Genomic DNA, 20,886 nt, shown 5'->3' with positions numbered 1-20,886 from the left:
TTTATTATGAGAATAGCTTGAGTTTTAAATGTAATTTAGCTAAGCCTGAGATATATTTTTTCAAAGTTTGGTTTCACTTGGCATTAGTAAATAAAAATTAGGATCACTTAAATTTTTCCACAACTGCTTTTAAAAGGAAATAAAAGGAATTGGAAATTAACAACAGAAAATATAAAGAGGAAAAAGTGCCCACATGCACAAAAAAATTTCCAAACTGCAAGTCCCTGATTATTAAACAAATACATAGGCTGTAAAAACTTTGCTTAACAGTTTTTTTTTTCATCATACCAAAAATTATGTAAAAATGAAATATGAAAATGAAGGGATAAATGGTAGAGTGAATACAAATATCAATTACAAATCAATAAATGCAATTATTTATTTCAGATTATCTTTTTATGTGAACATTGTACAGTGCTTTCTATACTTTAGCTACTTTCCATACAAAAAGAATGACAAAAGCACAAGAAAATAGACCATGATACCATACACTGATGATTGCTGGCGTCTCATTCCAGAAGTCTGAGGTTATCGTACTGATGAGAGTGTTTTACTCTTGGATTCTGGTTAAGTGTAAGTTTCACACACAATACTGCAAAGATAACTGTAAGACTCCCAACACATGGAATGGCATAGGATAACGTTACAATTACTGTCACACATATAGTTTCCGCTGAAAATTGAAAATACTCGTTATTAAATTATTTGGTAAAATGTGTGAAGATTACTATCCTCCACTACAAAAAAAAAATTGAGGACTCTTAAATATTTAAAATAAAAAGTCATTTTGATAACATTATTTACCTAATGCCAAAGGTTGAAACACTTTATCAAATATCATGCTGCATAACTAACATTTCATGAATCTTCAAAATATCTCTGGTAAAAAAACTTTTTTGTTGAATGTATTTGTTTTCAAAGTGGACGCAGATTAAATTCAAATTTCACAAAACATGTTTGGGTTTATTTCCATAAAACAATGTGCACATTCTTTTCCTTCGGTGTCTTAACCACGAGAACTAAGTACTCCTACAACACTTATGCTACAAGTTTTCTTAAAAGACACAGAGTTCCACATCCAAAGAATGCTCCAGACCACCCAACAGAATGGGATTCATTCTATTTACATAAGTGCAGTTTGTCTTTAATAAATACTTGAAAAAGAATTGCACATTTAATTTATGAGGCAATGCAAAAAACAACAACTGTATAATATTTTCTTTAAAAAAGTCGTAACAAAACACTTTTAGTGCTAGAAAGTAACCCTCTAAAATTGACACTGAAAGTAAGATCTCCAAAAGCCAGTCAAAAAAAGTCTGAATGGAGAGAAGAGCACATCCTATACAATACTTACAAACACAACATGATAAGAGAGACACAAAAGTTTTATACACAAGTTCTCGACGAGAATAAGCAAGTTCATTAATTACAATTGTATAAATAACCTCGAGAGTCATTTTTTCACATAAATCCACCAATCACAAAAAAATTATTCTCTTTTACATTCCCCAGTTTGAAATTAGTTCTCACACGAAAAAAAAAAAAGAAGAGCAAGCTTCGAGACACTGAATTAACTTTCCGCTCGGAGATATTTCTTTGTACAACACGGTCCGCAGTCTTCTGTCGATAAAATAAATACACACAAAAACAGAGAATGTACAATGTGTTGCCTGTGCTGGAAACCAGGTCTGGACGTTGTCGATCACGCCTCGCAGATCCGCGGCGCTAGGCCTAGAAGGGTCACCTCTGGCTGGACGTCTGCTGGTTCATGTCGTACAGAACCTGCGCGATCGTTCGCGACGACTCCACGTTGCTCAGCGCTATGCTCGCCAGGTGCGGCTCGTAGCTGCGCAGGAATCTGAAAGACATTACCCCCGCCTCAACGACTGCTGGCACCCGGCAGTTTGACATGTTGCTTCTGATGTGGCCAAAATCATAACGTTTATCAACCTGGAAACAGTATCAATTTATTTATGGGTTTCCTGAACATTTGCAGAATGAGTAGTTATTCCTACTGTTACCAAGTTGGAAACATTAAAATTTCTTTTTAACATGGAACACGAAAAGGATTGTCATCATTTGAAATGAAAAAGAAAGAAAGAAAAAAATCTTTCGGCAGTATAAAAATGAAAGACATTAGAGGTCTTAAATATTATGAAGTTAAGTAACTATTCCATATAAAATTATATTGTTGTTACTTTATTACCTTTACTTTATTTTAAATTGATAATGTTAATTTTAATGTTTTACATTGTAATAATTGATTAAAGAGATTTGATCTATTTCGAAAGTTGATAATCTCAATGAAAGACATTTGAACTCCTAATTTTTATGCAGTTATATAACTATTTTATGTAAACATTATACATCTCATCTGTAATTTCATCAGTTAACATTAATTTAAAAGTGATAATGTTAATGTTTCTATTTCTTTTGTTTAGAACTATTTTTTTTTGTCTTTGACATGTGTTTGTTTTATCATATCTTATGTTTGTGTTGTCTGTTTTTGGTGACTGTCTCTGTGTACTACTAGGTATGTGTTAATTATGTATTATTTTATGTAATATTTGTAAGTGCCTGCCTATTAAAGGTCAAGACTGTTGGCAGGCACTCAAATACCGGTATTGATAATAATAATAATAATAACAACAAATATAAAATTGCAAGCAAATAAAAGTATAAAATGGTACATTACTCAATAACAACTAATTCATCTCCATGTAAATGTCAATTTAAAACCAATTAATATGAAAAAGTTTCATTTTCAAACAAACACGGTTGTATTAAGTGATTATGATGTTGGGCAAATCTAAAATTTGAAAAATTGCCTTATAAGTACTACTTGGCAATTTCAAATGTACCTGGTAAGATAAGTTAGAAGTACGATAATTGGATTAATGATTGTGCTAGTGATGATGCGAAACAGTTACCTTTTATTGCCTATTTAACATTACGACTCGATGCAGATATCAGGAAATACATTTTCCCTTGGAATATGAAGTAGTCGTCATTTGTCGTCATCTTAGTCGTTGTCATCGTCCTCACTGTTTTGGTTGTTATCACAATTTCAGCCTAGTTTCTTTTCCCGCAGTCAATTAATATATATATATATATATATATATATATATATATATATATATATATATATATATATATATATATATATATATATATATATAAAAATTATGAACTGCATTGTAGGTAGTTTTTAAATTTTTATTTTGTATTTGACAGGCAGGTATAACCCAACATTTATTTCAATGACAAAATATTAAGATAGGGTGATATTTTTTTCCTGTGTTGTAACTTACCTGAAGATTTGTAATTTATTTGCATCACAAATACTATTACTTGATTAAAGTATTCTCGAACTTCCAAGACAATAATGCAACTCACACAGAAATACGTAAATTATTTTCCTTAGTAAACATTAAGTTGTGATGCTTGTTGATATTTAACAGATTTTAATACTTACAGATAAAAAATTATTGAACAGAGAACTATCATAGTTAAAACCAATCTCATCATTCATACAAAGCACCAAATAATGGTCCCTGAAGGTTGTATCAATGGTATTGAAATAAGATAAAGTTGCTCAAGAGAAATAATTTTGACAATACTTACATTCTCAAATACCTGAGTGGTTATAGATTTATATATATATATATATATATATATATATATATATATATATATATATATATATATATATATATATATATATATATATAAAAGTTTGTAATTCAAATATACATACCTTCTTCCATTCGTGGAATAAATGACTAGGTTTCTCAGGATGAGCGACGAAGTTAGCCGGATGCTTTTGGTAACAGGGCCTTCGTTGTCATCCTAGAATTGAAGAACACATCATTTCAGTTAATTCAATATAACATTTTCAGAAGAAAAAAAAAAACTATTTAAAAACAAGACCTGCTCTGCACCCATGCCAAATGTTACTTCTTTCTGTAACAAATAACACACGTACCACATAAAAGTTATGTTCTTATTCTAGCAAATATCATGTCAACAAATTGATTACAGGCCTTCTCGGATATGATATTGAACGCTTCTTTCTCATAAAAATTACTTGTATAATTATAAAACAAATATTTGTTCTCACCATTTTCGTGTTCCCCACACACATGACAAGCTCACAATGCCACTAAATACTATCCATGTGACTGTGTTATTCTGATTTCTTTAAATCATTAACATTATAAGTGTGCCAGAAAACTTAACTGTTTCAAGTGTGAGATAGTCAATAAACTCAATAAATATAAATAATGAAAGTTTAAGGTTAATAAAAATTTTTATTTTGCAACACTTTCTTTTCCAAATAAAAAAAAATTATAATATTCATAAACATCAACTTGATAATTGTTTAAATAATTACAAAATTTATAGAACTATTTGGTTCACAAATTACTGTACAGCCTGTGGCCCCCGTGAGTATTGTTTTAAAATAAAAATATTAATATGCATACTCACCCGAAAGTTAAAATACAGGGGGGAAATTTTTTTTATTTGCACACTGCAGCAAGCCAATTGATGCCATATATATACATATACATACATATATCCTGTCTACTATCCCTCCACAGCCAATAGTAAAATTTCAGTCAATCCAAACTCTTCAGTCTCATTCTCGGCAAACTTTAATATTTAAAAAATGGAAAACTAAACAGCCATCTGAATATTTGGTTTACTCAAAAGATACATCTGTTTTTACATAATAATTTATCTTATGACATACTGTTTACACAGCATTTTAACTCACTTTGAAGTAGTTGCAACAAAAAACTCTTGTGAAGAGATGAACTTAAAAAATTGCCACCAGTAATGAAATAAAAATCAATATCAAACAAAACCAAAAGTTCATCATCATATCTGCATGGGTTATTTTTTTTATGAAGACTTTGAGAAGTCCACCAGCCTACATGAAGATCAGCCTCAAATAAAATTGGACAAAAACCATAACTATGGAATGTTCTAAGGTGAAAACTAGTGCTGCAATGAGAGAGAAGTACAATGAAGTGATGAACAACTTGTGACATAACAACAACAGCGCAAATTAAACTCTTCCGGAAACGTGAAGACCACTTTTTCAATTTACTTCACAATCAAAGATAGAAGATTACTAAAATTATTTTGTTTTACTTATATTATTTATTAATTTAATACTACACCAATAAACATAGCACCATCACATATATTATTTAAATATCTCGTTGAAAAACTTTTGATAATTTTTTTAGGTAAATAATACATAGCTAGTTTTAAAGTTACAATTACATGTCCATTAACAGATATTATTTTATACAAATGAATGAAGTTTTAACCTGTCAATTCGTAATGGTAGCTTCCTCTGCACACTTCTCTTACAAGCACGACTAAGTTCCAGAGTGGAGCATAAATGAATACCTCGAAATAATGAAATGCCCATCTTAAGTGTTGATTATGATGTGCACAATTACCCATTGTTTTGTTATAAAAAAAATGATGAGCAAAGGATTACGAAGAACAAAGCTTCGTAAAAAAATATATCACAGATTGCCTGAACATTAACTTCATTGTGGCCACTACTCACACCAGAGGTGTCGTAATATGTTTGTGACATTTCATTTAAAGTTTTCCGTTTTTTGCAGAGAAAGTTTTTCCCGATGCTCTCAAAAACCTGACACGCTTCTGCAGCCTTCAGCTGCATGCTGAAAGTGGCCGCGAGTGGAAATCAACACTTCAGACCGAGCAAGAGATCGGGGCGTTCAGTCACGCACAACCAACATTTACCACTTGAAATGGGATCACCTAGCACCTTCAGGATTTTTCACTGCTTTCTATAGTACTATAGTGTAGAATTAATTTGGATTTAGTATGCTAAATGTTACAACAGAGAACAGTAACATCTTCCCCCAGCTTGGACGCTCCCGTCTGCAGACCTGGGAGGAAGCAACGACCCACGTGGGTAACTGCAAGGGTCACTAGAGTCACAGCCCCCCCCACTTCAAGGAATCGCTCCGTGTTAATACTCTAACAATTGCTGACACGACCAACTAGAAGCGAAAGTTTGAGCTCCGTCATGCTTCTGGACATGCAAGATTCTGCTCTCGTGATGCGTTGCGTACACATAATTTATTTCCATGCAATGAAAATTAGAAAAAAATTCAAATCTAGACAAAAAGAATGAAAATTTTCGAAAAGCTAAAATTTGTAATTAAGTTTAGCAGCTACAAACATGTGGCTTTTGTTGCTGACACATAATTTATCGTAATGAATGCATTAATATTTGTGCTAAAACTGCAATGCTATTACAGCATAAGTGTGTTGAAGGAAGAGGAGAGGGGGAAAGAAGTAGAAGAAAATTTTGCCATGGAGGTACATGCCAAGATCTGAATACAACGTACAACTGATGTTTAGAAGTATTCAGCGCACACACACCAGTGTTGCATGATAATTTTTAACAACTAAAGCCAAAGCAAACAATAGCTCCAAACTGCATCATAAAAACATATACACGTGTATTTACATTTCCGGAGTATCCCCGGTGTTTTAATACTGGATGAACAAGTGTTACCACACGAAAATAGGGATTATGAATCATAAGTTGCAAGTCTGCTGTCATAGCAAATTTTAGTATTTTTTTTTCTTTAAAAATTTTTTTTTAAGTTGAAAAACTCTTCTAAATTCAAAAGAAAATAAGTTAAGCTTATTAACTACGACTTTCAGAATCTTAACGCCCCCTGACGAAACTATGACAGGGCTGCACACGCAACCTTTCGAGTTAACGAACTTTGCTTACAGCTGGACAGTAAACAAATGGCTAGTCTGACCGGAAAGGGGTCGAGTAAGGAGCTGAAATATGCCATAATGGTTTCAACACTTCAACAGTTTGAAGTATATAAGTATTTGTTTAGTTCAAGCATGGTACATAAAGCATGGGCACTTAGTATTGAATTAATTTTTGGGAATGACATCATTTGAAACAACACTGTCAATATACAGTATGTCATAGTCCTTGAGGAGTTCTTAATGTGTGACAGCTGCCTTAACGAAGACAAATTTTCTATATTAAACGATAAAAAATAGCCATGGCTAGGGACAATATATGGTGAATTACAATAAAACTGAAATAACACCGCAAAGCATGTCAATAAACATGTAACATCAAAATGCAAGTTATACACCCTTTTAGCACAGAAATGTAACTAAAAACATCAAATCAAAAGGAAATTTGACAAAACTTAAATCAAATTACAAAGATTTAATCTTTCATAATGGTAAATTCGTTGAATGTAATTTATTAAGCAAGAAATTTTCTATTGAAATGGATTGGGAAAAAAAAAGAACTATGTATAATGTTTGATCAATCATGTTTCAAACAAACCCAAAAATTTACGATTTATTTTTATTTTTCTGAGTACATAGTTCTGTTCTACACATGCTTATTAATAATGATTTTACAGTATAAGTACATCTGGGGTCAATCAAAATGAGAATGTATTGGCGAAATACGTATTAAGAAATATTGGTTAATTAATACACTTTTTTTATGAATGACAAAAAAATAACACAGAAAAATCTCCTGTTCTAAAGAGAAACTGTTCTAGAAATAAAACCATAAAATCATGCCCTTAGTTAAAGCACATCTGTTGAAAGTTGAAACCACATTGCAACTTTCGGTTCCTCTCTCTTCCACTTCAGTGCGAGGGATACTTAACACACGACAGCTTACGTGTGTGTGAACATTGAAAACACAAAATTCATTCTACACAGAAGTGGGAACAAAAAAACAAACGAACACACAAACGTGTGGCACAACACCAAAGCTTGTCGCAACAACAACATCCACTACCGGTGCATGGCGGGGGTGGGGTGTGGGCGGAGCCAAGCCAACAAAGGAAAACACAAACCATGCAACCACACAAGCCGGACAAAGCGGTGCAACACACAGAAGACCGGGATTACCTGCTCGGGCGGGCTCGGGCCAGTCCGAGCCTGGACGCTGGCTGGCACCGCCTTCTGCAGCGAACAAACAAACACAGCGAGTACGCATCGGCCGCCTTCCACTTCGACCAGCACCGCGACAGCGAAGAGCAAGAAGGATCTCGCAATACACCACAACTACACGGGATTAATTAGATTTATAGTTAACTGGATATTAGAAATAAACCTTGATTAGATGGTGAAAACCTCAAAAATCTCACATCGAAATTGGCAGTAATAGGTATTCCTATTAATAAAATACTCACAAATGCAGTTCTGCTATTGGGAAATAATCTACCAGCTATGATTCCTAAACCATTGGAGTCTGATTCTTTATATTCCATTCAATTGGCATTTTGACTTTTTTTTTAATAGCTTAATTACCTAGTCAATTACAAATTCCCTCCATAAAATGTCACAAAAATGTTCCGCATTTAATTATTGAAATTTTTCAGAATTGTGTGGCAAAATTAATTGTTTCAGATTTACAAAGTGATTCACTTTTCCATTTCTTACGGCTTTCTGACACATCAGTTAATACTAAAGCCTGGTGGGATCCCGATTTTTCGGGAAGAACGAGAACTTATCTTCACCGAACATCAGAAAGGAAATTACTTTTTCCCAGTTTCCTAAATTTATTGCGGTAGTATACATCAACACGATGAAATTGTTCTTAACAGACTACTTAAAAAAAAGCATTGCTCTTTAACCTAAGTAAAAACATGCACGCAATTAAAAATGCACCACTTTCAGCAGCTAAAACTCAGTACTATTAATGATGGCATAAAAACATTCACAGGTACAACTGTAAACAAGCACTTTATTCAGCACTTGAAACATACAACAGACAATGAAAGTTATTTCACTACCATCGTGAAATGGTAGCAGACAGAGATATGTATTTGTTAGTAATCGTATTCATGAATATTTATTTGTCCAACATTTAGAATGTTAATGTTGCTTTAAATAATAATAATAATAATCATCATCCAGAATAATTTAAAACGGTAGATACTAAATCATGGATGCCAATTTGGGTGGAGAGAAGGTGGGAAAATAAAATAAAAAAAAGGGAGGGGATAAAGTAATTATATTTTTCCCCCATTCCCTTGTTATTAACTGACTACATTGGAAAAATTATTTTATGCCTCAACGAAAATGACCAAAATGAAGTCTCAGAGATTTTAAATGTGTTGGATAATGAAGTGAATGTCTGGCAGGATCATTTATCGGTACAATTTTGAGAACTTGTAATAAAATTTTGAAAATATTTGTGTAGAGCGAAACAGAGAAAACTTCTGCTGATGCGGTGAACCGAGTTTTATCGGATGCAGCGAGAATTCGCTCCCAGCCCCGGGAACGGCAACCCCAGAACCACACTTAGCATGTGCTCAATGGGCTAGAATAATGTACTGAAAAAGATTTATTACAGGGGAAAAAAATTTCTGGATTGAAAAAATTAAAACAGGAAGTATTGTCACGAGGATATTAGACGCAAGGCCAGGCCTGCTGGGGCATCATCCATTCCAGTTACAACACCCAATCGGATTAGCAACGGCTCCTCGCTATCTACACCCCACCCCCCTTCTTCAGAGCCTCTGGAGGGTTCAACACGTTCCCAGAGTCTCCCTTGTGTGGAGTGGCGTAACTAGGACGCCATTGTTCTGGGAGCCTTGGATGTCAAGTCCACTCTGACGATGCAACACTTCACAGGGGTGTGACACCATTCCAGAAGGGGGCTGAGGGGCATAAATACGGCGACACCAGCCCCCGAACTAGTGAAGTGAAGAGGGCGCGTTACCCCTTGGAAAGCGAACGCGGACAGACCTCGTGTGGGGAGATTAATCAGAGAAGCCGCAGAAATGGTAAATTAAATTCCCAGTAACATCATAAGAGGATGGCTAACGATGAAGTAACATCTGGAATTCCTTGTTTCGTCACAATCACGAACAGTCACACGAGCCGCAGGCCAGAGCTCGCCACGGTTGGCTAGAACCCTCCCTCGATCGCAGGACCAATCACAGGCCCCTGTGCCAGCACAACATGCCCTCAGTTTAAGTCACACCGGAAGGAGGCTGCCGAAAGGTACGTCCAGAAGTCTGGCACGCAGACATGGCTCAGCCCAGAAGCAAAGTAGTTGTTACTCCCATGCAACCGTAAGATATGTACTCCCAGAGCACAAACACTAACTACTCTAAATTACACCACCACCAAACTTAAAAAAGTCAATACAGGCTGACCAGCCTTACTAAAAGAACTAAGAAAGGGCAGTTAATCTATTGGGTAAACTAAATAAAAAGAACTAGGGTTTAAAGTCCTTTTGGCATTGGATCTTTAGATGATGATGGGCAGGGACACGATTATGTGGTGAATTGCGGTGAAACCGAAATAAAACCGAAAAGCCTGTCAAATCACTGCGTAACACCGAAATGCAAGTCAACAGCCCATGTAGCAAGGGAATGGAGTAGAATTTAACCAAAACTTATTTCAAGAAATCATTTAAAGTTTGAAATTCAAGGTGAGTTATTTCCTGATATAAAAAAAAAGAACTAAAATGCATGGATCCAAATTTTTTTTTTTAATTCAATCATGTTTTATTGTGCATCCCTCGTTGAATCAATTTCAAACAGTAAATGCTCATCGGTAATTTATTTTTATTGTTCTGAATGTATCTGTTTTAGACCAACTGATTAAGAGTTGTTGTTTTACAGTAAAAATGCAGCATATAAATTTTACCCCTGTTTTGGTGGAGTACGTAACATAACAGCTTTTATAAAAATAAAATAACACGGAAATCCACTGTTTGAAAAACCAAATCAAACTAAGAGTAACACCATGGAAAATTGTCTGCATCGATGGGAGCAGCGATGGAGGCAGCGGTACGGGAAAAGAAGGGGAACTCACCATCATTTCCTTGGGATTGACGAACTCCAGCGCATGCCTCTTGATCGCGTGGAACGCAGCGTTGGGGGCGTACCCGGGGTGTGGCGGGGGTGGCTGTGGGGGAGGGATCTCGCTCCGGCCGCTTTGTGACAGCTGTCGTCGCCTCACCGCCATCATGCGCAACACCTGCGCATTTCAACCCAAAACCTGTCACTGCACACCTCAAATAAGATGAAGAGGAGATTACAACATTGAGTTAACTCCGAGTAACCTGTTACGAGACAGAGTTTACTCAATCAAAGTAAAGAAAAAATTCTAAGTAATCAATTTCTTTCTCAGTTTCTTGCCTCCACCTTATTTTTTTTTATATATAATTTATTACTTTTTAAAATAATGTACCCCCATTTCACTACCTTTGGGGTCAAATGACTAAAAATGGTTAATACACCATACAAAATAAATTATTTAAGTTTTTCATGCTCCGTATCTTACATCCAGCTTTATTTTCTATGGAGATAAGTTTATATGATAAACCAAATCTTACTCCATCTTCACCCCCATAAATTTTGGGCCTGCAGTTAAAAAAAAAAAAATGAGAATACATTTTTAATATGCTGTACAGAAATACAGAATCAAATAATAACCAATTTAAATCACAAATAAGAAACAAGTTTATTACTTAAATTTATTGGGTGATCAATTATATTTTCTCAATACATTATTCTATCATCTCATTAAACAAATAAACGGTTTCAACTGAGGTACAGGTAAAACTCCTTTAATCCCGCATCCCACGGTTCAAGCCAGTTCTGTAATCCGGCCCTGAGCAACTGCACAGACCAAGGATGTGAAAGTAGCACGCAATTGTTAAATCACTCACGTTCCGCATGTTCACTTATTCTGAAATTCTTCTCTAATCTTGTCAGAGTACCGTGTTTTATCGCATAATCTCCGCACATTTTTATACTAGAATCAAGTTTGAAAAGTAGGGGTGCGATTTTTTTTATGCAAACAACATTTTTTGTAAGATAAAGTTATTAAAAAAACAAAACCTATTAATGGAAAGTATGTTTATTTAAATAGTAGAGTATACAAAAGCACACCAAACAAATTAAATTAATAAGTCATGCAACAAAAACATTTTGTTCAAATTTCAATAGGAAAATGAAAACCGTGACTCAAAAGTGAGCCGTAACTAACGCATAACCATTGTCGTCGTACAGACCACAAAAAAAATGTGGGCTATCAAATGTAGTTAACTAGGCTCTAAACAGAGTGCGCGTGTGTTGCATGCAATCGGCGAGCTATTGATATTTGACTACGTGCGTGCGCTCTACACGGGAATTAACATAACCAAACACGAATGATATCAACTAGCGCTGGCTACATTTTTATGTGCGGTACACCGCGGCGACGCAGACAAAACAGAAAAAAGGTCATAACATTTTAAAAAGTCATTAAAAGAAAATTCACACATCAGACAACTTCGTATTTCCATTAATTAAATAAGTAAGTGGTAATGTCCGAATAAATAATGGATTAAAAATATAAAATACATTGTTTTACACGAGAAAAATAACTACACAGAGCGCTCGGAATCTAATAGCGGGACCAAAAACATCATTCAACGTTTACGTGAGAGCTTTTTAATCCTAAATTCGACGCCCTAAAATAAAGGTGCGACGATCATGCGATGAAACACGGTGAGCGGACCACGAGAGAGAGAGAGAGAGAGAGCGCACTCACGTCGGCGTTGCAGTGGCGGTCGTACAGGTGGGTCATGAGGGACAGCCTCTTGCGCCGCATGGCGTCGCAGCGCTCCCACAGACACTGGATCTCCTCGCTGCCCAGGGGGCAGTGCGCCTCGCAGGCGTGCAGGTACACCTCGTTCGCCGACGAGAAACTCCTGCCGCATCAACCGACCACCGTGTAAATACCGATTTAATAATAATAATAAAAAAAGGGGGGGGGGGGGCCTCAAAAATTTTATCACTGCACCACAATTCATTTTGGCCTGTTCTGTAGAGTTCTCCCAAACCAGGCCTCGACTTACAGACGAAAGGAAACAATTTTTAAGTAAACAAACTTCAAATGCTTACTCCTAAAAAAACATGAAAACTCACTCCTTTCCAAGGATGCAACATATTGTTGACCCAACTGGAAAAAAGCTATAGCCTTTACTCTTTTGGGTGCACATATCATATGACCCAAACGTAACAGAAACCACAGATTACTCAAAATAAATACCTGTTGGCACATAAAGATAAAGCCATGTGTTGACTCTTTTAAAGCTAAGGATCTATAATAATTTTTTAATTTATTTATCATTATTACGTATTATTTACAATGGTAGCTCTTTTACATCTGTTGCTTGTTTGTAACATTTTGTTACCAGATGCTTGCTAACCTTTATTTGCTTGATGCGAAACACCAGGCAAGTCACTGTAGTTTTTAACCATGTGTGACAAAATGTAAAAGTAAACATACAAATACAAGAGATTTATCAATAAAAATTAAAGGATTTAATCCCAAAATAATGTAATGACAGGAAAGTGAAATGTAACCAACATGGCATATAAGCCTGAGCCTGGAAGTACGAAACAAATATGATACAAGTATCTGGTTGATTATTATAGTATTTTCAGAAATGATCCAGAAAATTTAAGAAGGGGCAGGAAATAAAGAAAAAAAAGGCACTATTAGTTCCCCATCAGCCCTCCAGAATCATGGGTTAGTCTGCCGTACCAAACTTCAACCGGATTTAGTTTCAAAAACACCTTATACTTTACATTTTTGATGGGAAAACAAGGATTCAGAATTCCAAGGTTTTGGAATCAAAGCAGGGAAATTCTTCCCCTGTAGCGAAATCTCAAAAGTTACAAGTCTTAGAATAAAATTTCAGTAGCTCTATTTATTATTAAAAAAAAATCAGCCAACATTTTTAGGCAAGTATAAAATATAAAAACATATTTGTAAGAGAACACACAGGCACATGCAAGTTAATTTATTTTATGGCTCTCAGGTTAACTGAAATCAAATTTTGCTATTGTCAGACGTTGTAAACCCACCATGTATTTGTAATTGGGAATGAACAAACTATATTTGTATCCCAGTAGGTACAGGAGGAATACTCAAGGCATTGACCCAAAGCCACTCAACATGCGGTAGGTAAACTACTGAGTTAACTGAAATAAAATGTCACTGTTGTCAGATGTTGTAAACCCACCATTTGTAATTGGAAATGAACCAACTATAGTTGCATCCCAGTAGGTACAGGGGGAAGGAAAGGTACGGGAACCGCACACCACTACCCAACACGCGGTAGGTAGGTGAACTACAGTAGAACCCCTATCATACACTTTTCAACGGAGGGCACAAAAATGGTGTATGATGCGGGAAAGTGTATGAAAAGGGAATAGCAATAATATAATTTTTTTTTCAATCTAGCATACCAGCATGTCAGATTAAACTTAAATACATAATGTGTAAATAATTGCATTATATTAATGAAATATATGAATTCATCATTATATATACATATAATAAAAAAACCAGAAATGTAAAATACAGTCCATAATCAAGTAAAGCTGACATGAGAAACAGTTGCCTTACAAAAGGTTATGATTATGAAGTCCTTTCTTGGAGGGGGGGAAAAGTCACAAAGCCTAAATTAGAAATAAAACAAAATAGGCTATTGTAAAAAGAAAATCAGAAATTTTTGCTTGTTTGTTTCATCTTACAAACAACTTTATGCAACAGAACAATTTTCAAAAAAATTTTAACTTGAGAAACGTAAAATACAAAACAATCCGATCATAAGAAAACAATAACAAACGGGTATATTCAGTTCAAAGATTAATGAATGCACAAAATATGAGATCCGTGTCTTGGTAAAGCGCGTGTACCATTTTCATAATCATTGCTAGTTTGCGCCACTAGTCTCGCTTGGTGCTTGCCATAGATGCTACTAGCGAAGTGCACAGTCTTCCTGATACTCTCCATATCTATGGTGTGATAAAGTTATTTTCTTACGTTTGCAAAGGTAAACAATGAACGATTTTCAAAATAAAAGCATTAAAACGTAGTTTATCAGGAGGAATTTAACAAAAAATTTGAATGTTAGGACTTTTCCGCTTCGTAAAAACGTATGAAACGGGAAATGATTGATTTTATAAGTGTATGTTCCGGGAAAGAAAACCATTGTAAATATAGTACTTTCGGCGGGACCAAAATTAATCGGCGTATGACACGGGAAAATGTATGAAACGGGAACATATCATCGAGGTTCTACTGTACTGACCGCATGCAGCCGCGCCACTCGCACAGGAACACGGCCTGGTCGGCGGGCGTGCCAGGCGCCGGCAGCCTCGTCTGCGCCTGCTGCGCCGGCGCGGGCGGACGGACGGCCTTCAGCTGCTGCGGGGCCCCGGGGCAGTGCTGCACCGCCACGGAGCGCTCCGCCTGCACGGCGCGGGGGTTCTGGTAGGTCTTGACGGCCGGCCGCTGGGGGGACGGCACGGGGGCGGGCGGCGGCGGGGGCCTCGCGGGGCGCGGCTGGATGAGGGCGGGGACGGCCGGCCGCGCCAGGGGCGCCTGGTGGATCACCGACGTGGCAGCGGCGGCGGTCGACACCGTGATCTGGCCGGCGTGGGGCCCGGGCAGCCGGGCCAGCTGGGCTCCCGGGACCCCCGCGCCCCCCGCCAGCACCTTGGCCTGCTGCTGCTGCTGCTTCTGCTGCACCTGGGCGACGCTCGAGGCGCTGGCCGTCACCGCGGAGGCCCCCGACGTGGGCACCAGCGCTGGCGGAGGTAGGCTCGGAGACGGGTTCTGCAGCACGCCCAGAACACAATAGTTAACTAATATACAGTACCACCTTCTTAAGTTAGAACAATCAGCACCAGAGCCAATCCAGGATAATAGAGATGGACGAGTCTAGTACCATCTCATTAAGTTAGATCAATCAGCACCAGACCCAATCCAGGATAATAGAGATGGACGAGTCTAGTACCATCTCATTAAGTTAGATCAATCAGCACCAGACCCAATCCAGGATAATAGAGATGGACGAGTCTATTACCATCTCATTAAGTTAGATCAATCAGCACCAGACCCAATCCAGGATAATAGAGATGGACGAGTCTAGTACCATCTCGTTAAGTTAGATCAATTAGCACCAGAGCCAATCCAGGATAATAGAGATGGATGAGTCTAGTACCATCTCGTTAAGTTAGATCAATTAGCACCAAAGCCAATCCAGGATAATAGAGATGGACGAGTCTAGTACCATCTCGTTAAGTTAGATCAATCAGCACCCGAGCCAACCCAGGATAATGAAAATTACAGATGGACGAGTCTAGTACCATCTCGTTAAGTTAGATCAATTAGTAGAGACCGGAAAAATTCGCGAATTCATTTCACGTTATGATAGAATCCAAACAACTGTACCTTTATTTTGCTTCTCTGATTGGCTCACAGTTTATCTGAAGGACTTTGAGTCAATGAAAAACCTTTAGCCAAAAAAGTATCGAATCGCAAGCGTCCCAGTTGACACGTGTCACGAGTCTGTAACCAATGAGCAGGTGGCATTTGCCCGAGTATGTAGGGGATTGTGGAGTCTATCCTAGAGGTCATCCAAAGCGCGAATTTTTCCAGTCTCTATCAATTAGAACCAGAACCAATCCAGGATAATGAAAATTACAGATGGATGTGTCTACAAACTACTGGGTTGAGTTGAGCTGCAGAGTTCAGTAATAATAACCGAGTTGAGTCCATAATTTATATATATTTTTTTTAATGAGCCACAAGCAATTAAAATATCTATCGAGCTCAAGTAATTCCAGAAATTTTCAGAGAATAATTTTATGTTCCACGTGTTTTATGTTAATGTAGCGTTAGAATTATATTAAAATTTATATACATCTACAACAAGTTAGTTATTTGTGTAATGAGAATATGTGAAATATAACTACCTATTACTTAAACCTATTTATGATTACTTTTAAAATTGAGTATTTTATTCCAACCTGACTGTGGAAAACTTAGTATCTGTGAACGCCTTTGAAGTCAAATAGAATTGTGTGCATTAGTGAATTAAATAACGATAAATATTGATAGTAACTTGTTTTAAACAATTTTAAAAAAACAATTTTCAGATATTTTCTTGTTTAACTACTGGAGATGTTTTCAATTTTTTATATTTTATTCTAATAGTGTGCTGTGATACATAAAATAGTTTACCAGTAGTTTACCATTTTTAACGAGTGGTTAGGTTAGATACATAAAAAAAAATACTGTTAACTTGTTTTAATAGATTGTTAGGTTAAATTAACTAAATTAAAAAAAAAACTATAAAATACATAGTAAGAACAGCTGTTCCGGTTAAAATAGGTACGTTTTAAATTTGAAGTTCCTATCACAGTTCAATGCGAGTTTTAATGTACCTAACCTAACCTAACCTAACCTGTAGTCAAAACGGGAAACTACTTATATTACGATCCCTCAGAAAAGGACTTGAAAAAATGTTTAAAAGTAACAAAAAATTTTGAATTATATATTTTTATGGTCAAAAGACTCTCCATCAGAATTACGTTTTATATGTTATTTTAAAAAGAAACCAGTCAGTTTAAAAAAAATGTGATTTGCAGCATAATCTAGCAACATTAGAACATAAAACAAAAATTATGAGCACAAACTATAACCTAACCAAAATAAAAAAAAAAAGTAAATGAAGAGAAAATTAACTCTGTATTAGTTTTCTTTTCTTCTACCATTTTTTTAGTTGGAAGCCAATGTTCCTACTTCAAAAATTGGCAATACATATTTTCAAAAATAACGTCAAGAATTTATGGAGGAAGGAACTGCATTAATCTTCTTGTAAAAGAAATATTAATGTTTTTTGTAGATGGAAATAAAGCCATCCACCATTTTTACCAGTGTCAAAGATATTAAGATATTTGTTTTCTATGCTACAAATGTATGATGTACAGCATGCCATTATGTAATGGCATCTTTTTCGTGTTCTGGAAAGTACATAGCGGAATAAATGTTTTACAGGTAGAGTAAATATGTAAAAGTAACTGTACTGTAACAAAACTGGGCGAATGGAATAATGAGATTAGGCTGTGAAGTGTTTGCAAAATAATGGTACGTGATTTTATGCTCGTTGCACATGTCGAATAGGTATAAAGTTATAGGAAAAAGATAGTTGTCGAGTCTTGTCTTGTCAAGTACAATGAACTCCACTGTTGAGTTTATGGTTTATGAAGGAAATATGACACGATTGACATGCAAACCGTTTAACCTGCACTCAGCTAACTGGGAGTCTATTGAATATTCGGGGGAGGGGGGGGGGGGGGGAAAGAATAAAGATTCTGACGCCATTCCTGCAAAAATTAATGAAATAATTACAAATATTATTATACCTACTTAAACAAAATGATGTATTGCAGATGGGGGAAAAAAATCATATTTTGTAAGATATATGTAAAAATAAAAAGTAGTTATTTGTATAATTTTTATATTTTTCTTCAAAATACCTTTATATTAAGGGTAAAAATTTAAAAGGGTTCTCCGTCATTATTGCCATGATGCATTAAAAAAAATGCAGTGTGCTATGAGCCTCGACACAGAAATGGCACTGGGATGTAAACAGTAAATGTCTGGAGACAAGAAACGAGATGGAGAGGGGTTGTAATGCACAAAAGGCCTCGACTACTCGGCACCATGCGGTGCGGTGGTCACCTGCAGCAACGGTCTAGGAACTTGCGTGACGACCACCTGCTGCCCCTGGGGCGTCACCATGACCTTCTGGTGGTGGGCGGCGGAGGCAGAGCCCTGGGGCTGCAGGATGATGATGGTCTTGGTCCCCGTGCCCTGCTGCTGAGACGTCTGTGCCACGAGCACGGTCTGGGACTGCCCCTGCACCAGCGCCGTCTGCGGCTGCGCCATGACGTAGTGGGCCTGCCCCGCGCCCGCCCCCCCGGACACGATGTACTGGCTGCCCTGGGACGCCCCCGTCACCAGCTGCATCTGGCCGGGGGGCGTCTGCGACAGGATGAACTGCCCCGACGACGACTGGGTCAGCACCACCTGGCCCGCCTGCACGAGCTGGGCGCCCTGGGGGGCCATCAGCGGCGAGCGCTGGGGCGGGGCCCCGCCTGTCTGCACCAGCACGGGCATGGCCTGGTGGCTCGCGGGCGGCTTCATCTTCGTGCCCGCCCCTTGCTGCAGGGTCAGCTGGCCCCCGGCCGATATCAGCACCTGGTTCTGCGACGAGAGCTGGCCCTGGGACACGATGATCTGCCGGGGAGCCGCGACTATGAGCTGCTGGCCTCCCGTGTCCATCCCCTGGCCCAGGAACACGGCCTGCCTGCCCGCGAGCTGGAGCTGGGGCGTGGGCTCCATCTCAATGTCCGGCTCGTCTTCGATGGTCGACGCCGCGAGCGCCGCGTACAGGTTCGCCGCGGAGGTGGACGCGCCGGCCGACTCGGACCTGTCGCTTTCCTTGGAGGCGTCTTCGGGCAGGGAGAGGACGGGGATGGGCGAAGAGGTACCGTTGACCGTCACGGTTTCCAAATGCGGTCTCTTGGCATCCGACACGCCCACCTCCCTCATCTCCGCGGGCCTTTTGATGCCCTGCATCGTCTGGGTCTGCACGGCCGCACACTTCACGCCGTCCCCGGGGCCCGAGATGTTCTCGTCCGTCGCCGTCCCCACCGTCTTGTACACCGCCCCGCCGTCCTTCTCGCAACTGTTCGAGACGGGACACGCTAACCTGATCAAACCCTCCTCCGACATTCCCTTCAGCACTTCTCCGGTCGTCGTCTCTATCATCTCTCCGGTGCTGGTTTCTATCGTCACGCTAACGTTCACACTTTCCTTCAACACTTTCTCCAGGTGGTTCTCCACCAACTCCAGACCTTTATCCCCTATGCGCAGCTCTTTGCCGACTATGCCGTTCAGCACGGGCGGCTCCTTCCTGTCCACTTTCTTCTCCAGCAGATCCGCCAGCATCAGGCTCTTCCCGCCGATCTGCAGCGTCTTGCCTGCCAGGATGCCGCTGCGCGCGGAGTCCTTGGAGGAGCTGTCGCTGGACGCCGCGTCGATGTCGATGGAGTTGGGGATCCCGTTGAGCAGGAAGCCCTCGAAGCTCGTCAGCGAGTTCTCCCCGTCGTCGGTGGACGCGTTCAGGCCGCCGCAGTCCCGGCTGCTGGAGGCCCGGGAGTTGTCGGAGTCGTCGGGCGCGGGCGTGGGGAGCCGGGGCGGCCCGGAGCTGGCGGGGGCGAGTGGGGGCGGGGGCGGCTGGGGGGGCTCCCTGCGTCCCTTCAGCATCGCTCCCCCTCCCACGCCCACGGACGCGTGGTTCTCCGCGACGCGCGGCACAGCGGCGGGATCCGACACCACCACCGTCACCATTTCCGATACGGCGCCGGCGATCCCGTTCCCATTGGCTTCTTTGCTTGCGTCCAGCTGAAAACCACAATCAGATAAGAGTTTAACGTAAAATAATAAACAAATTAAAATCTAACAAACAAAATTTTTTTATGCCCAAATTATTTTTCTGTAAAGAAGTTTTTAAGGCAAGAAAAATTGAACGTAATAACTATGGCCAAACAGTTTTTATTTAGTGATTTAATAAATCAACAGGAAAATCTTATTAGAAACCTTTAAGAATGATTTTATTGTAGACTGAGGGAATGGAAATAGCAGACATACTTTGACCATTTTGAGCAGCCTGAGAAAGTGCAAGTATCAGTTAAAAAAGAAATGACACTTGAAGAGTTGGGAGCGAACTTAAATACCCTGCGGAGACCCAACGCTCCACAGCACCATCAGTCACATATTCTACTTGCGAAGGTTCTGATCTGATCCCCTGGGATTAACACCCAGGTGTTTTCGGCGGAAAAATAATTAGTCCTACCACAACATTGTTGCGAACGCAGACATAGTTTACGAATAAACGGAGAGAGACAGATAGAGAAAAAGAGCCAGACACACAGATACTCACACACACACACAGGCAGA

The 20,886-nt window shown here is 38.7% G+C and overlaps 1 protein-coding gene across 1 annotated transcript in view; it reads right to left on the bottom strand.

Moving 5' to 3' along the window:
• Positions 1 to 354: 354 nt before the first annotated feature.
• Positions 355 to 20,886, bottom strand: part of LOC134537066 (AT-rich interactive domain-containing protein 2) — a 152,452-nt gene continuing 131,920 nt past the window's right edge. The window contains exons 13-18 of the mRNA XM_063377296.1: positions 18,604 to 20,331; positions 15,164 to 15,690; positions 12,610 to 12,769; positions 10,885 to 11,049; positions 3,758 to 3,849; positions 355 to 1,858 (exon numbers count right to left, since the gene is read on the bottom strand). Of these exons, the coding sequence (XP_063233366.1) occupies positions 1,741 to 1,858; positions 3,758 to 3,849; positions 10,885 to 11,049; positions 12,610 to 12,769; positions 15,164 to 15,690; positions 18,604 to 20,331 (2,790 nt within the window). The 3' untranslated portion in view covers positions 355 to 1,740. The remainder of the gene's footprint in view (positions 1,859 to 3,757; positions 3,850 to 10,884; positions 11,050 to 12,609; positions 12,770 to 15,163; positions 15,691 to 18,603; positions 20,332 to 20,886) is intronic.

The sequence above is a fragment of the Bacillus rossius genome, chromosome 11 (assembly GCF_032445375.1).
Source record: "Bacillus rossius redtenbacheri isolate Brsri chromosome 11, Brsri_v3, whole genome shotgun sequence".
Lineage (NCBI taxonomy): Eukaryota > Metazoa > Arthropoda > Insecta > Phasmatodea > Bacillidae > Bacillus > Bacillus rossius.
Note: the sequence above shows the minus strand (reverse complement) of the source record. Positions and strands in the feature narration are given on the sequence as shown.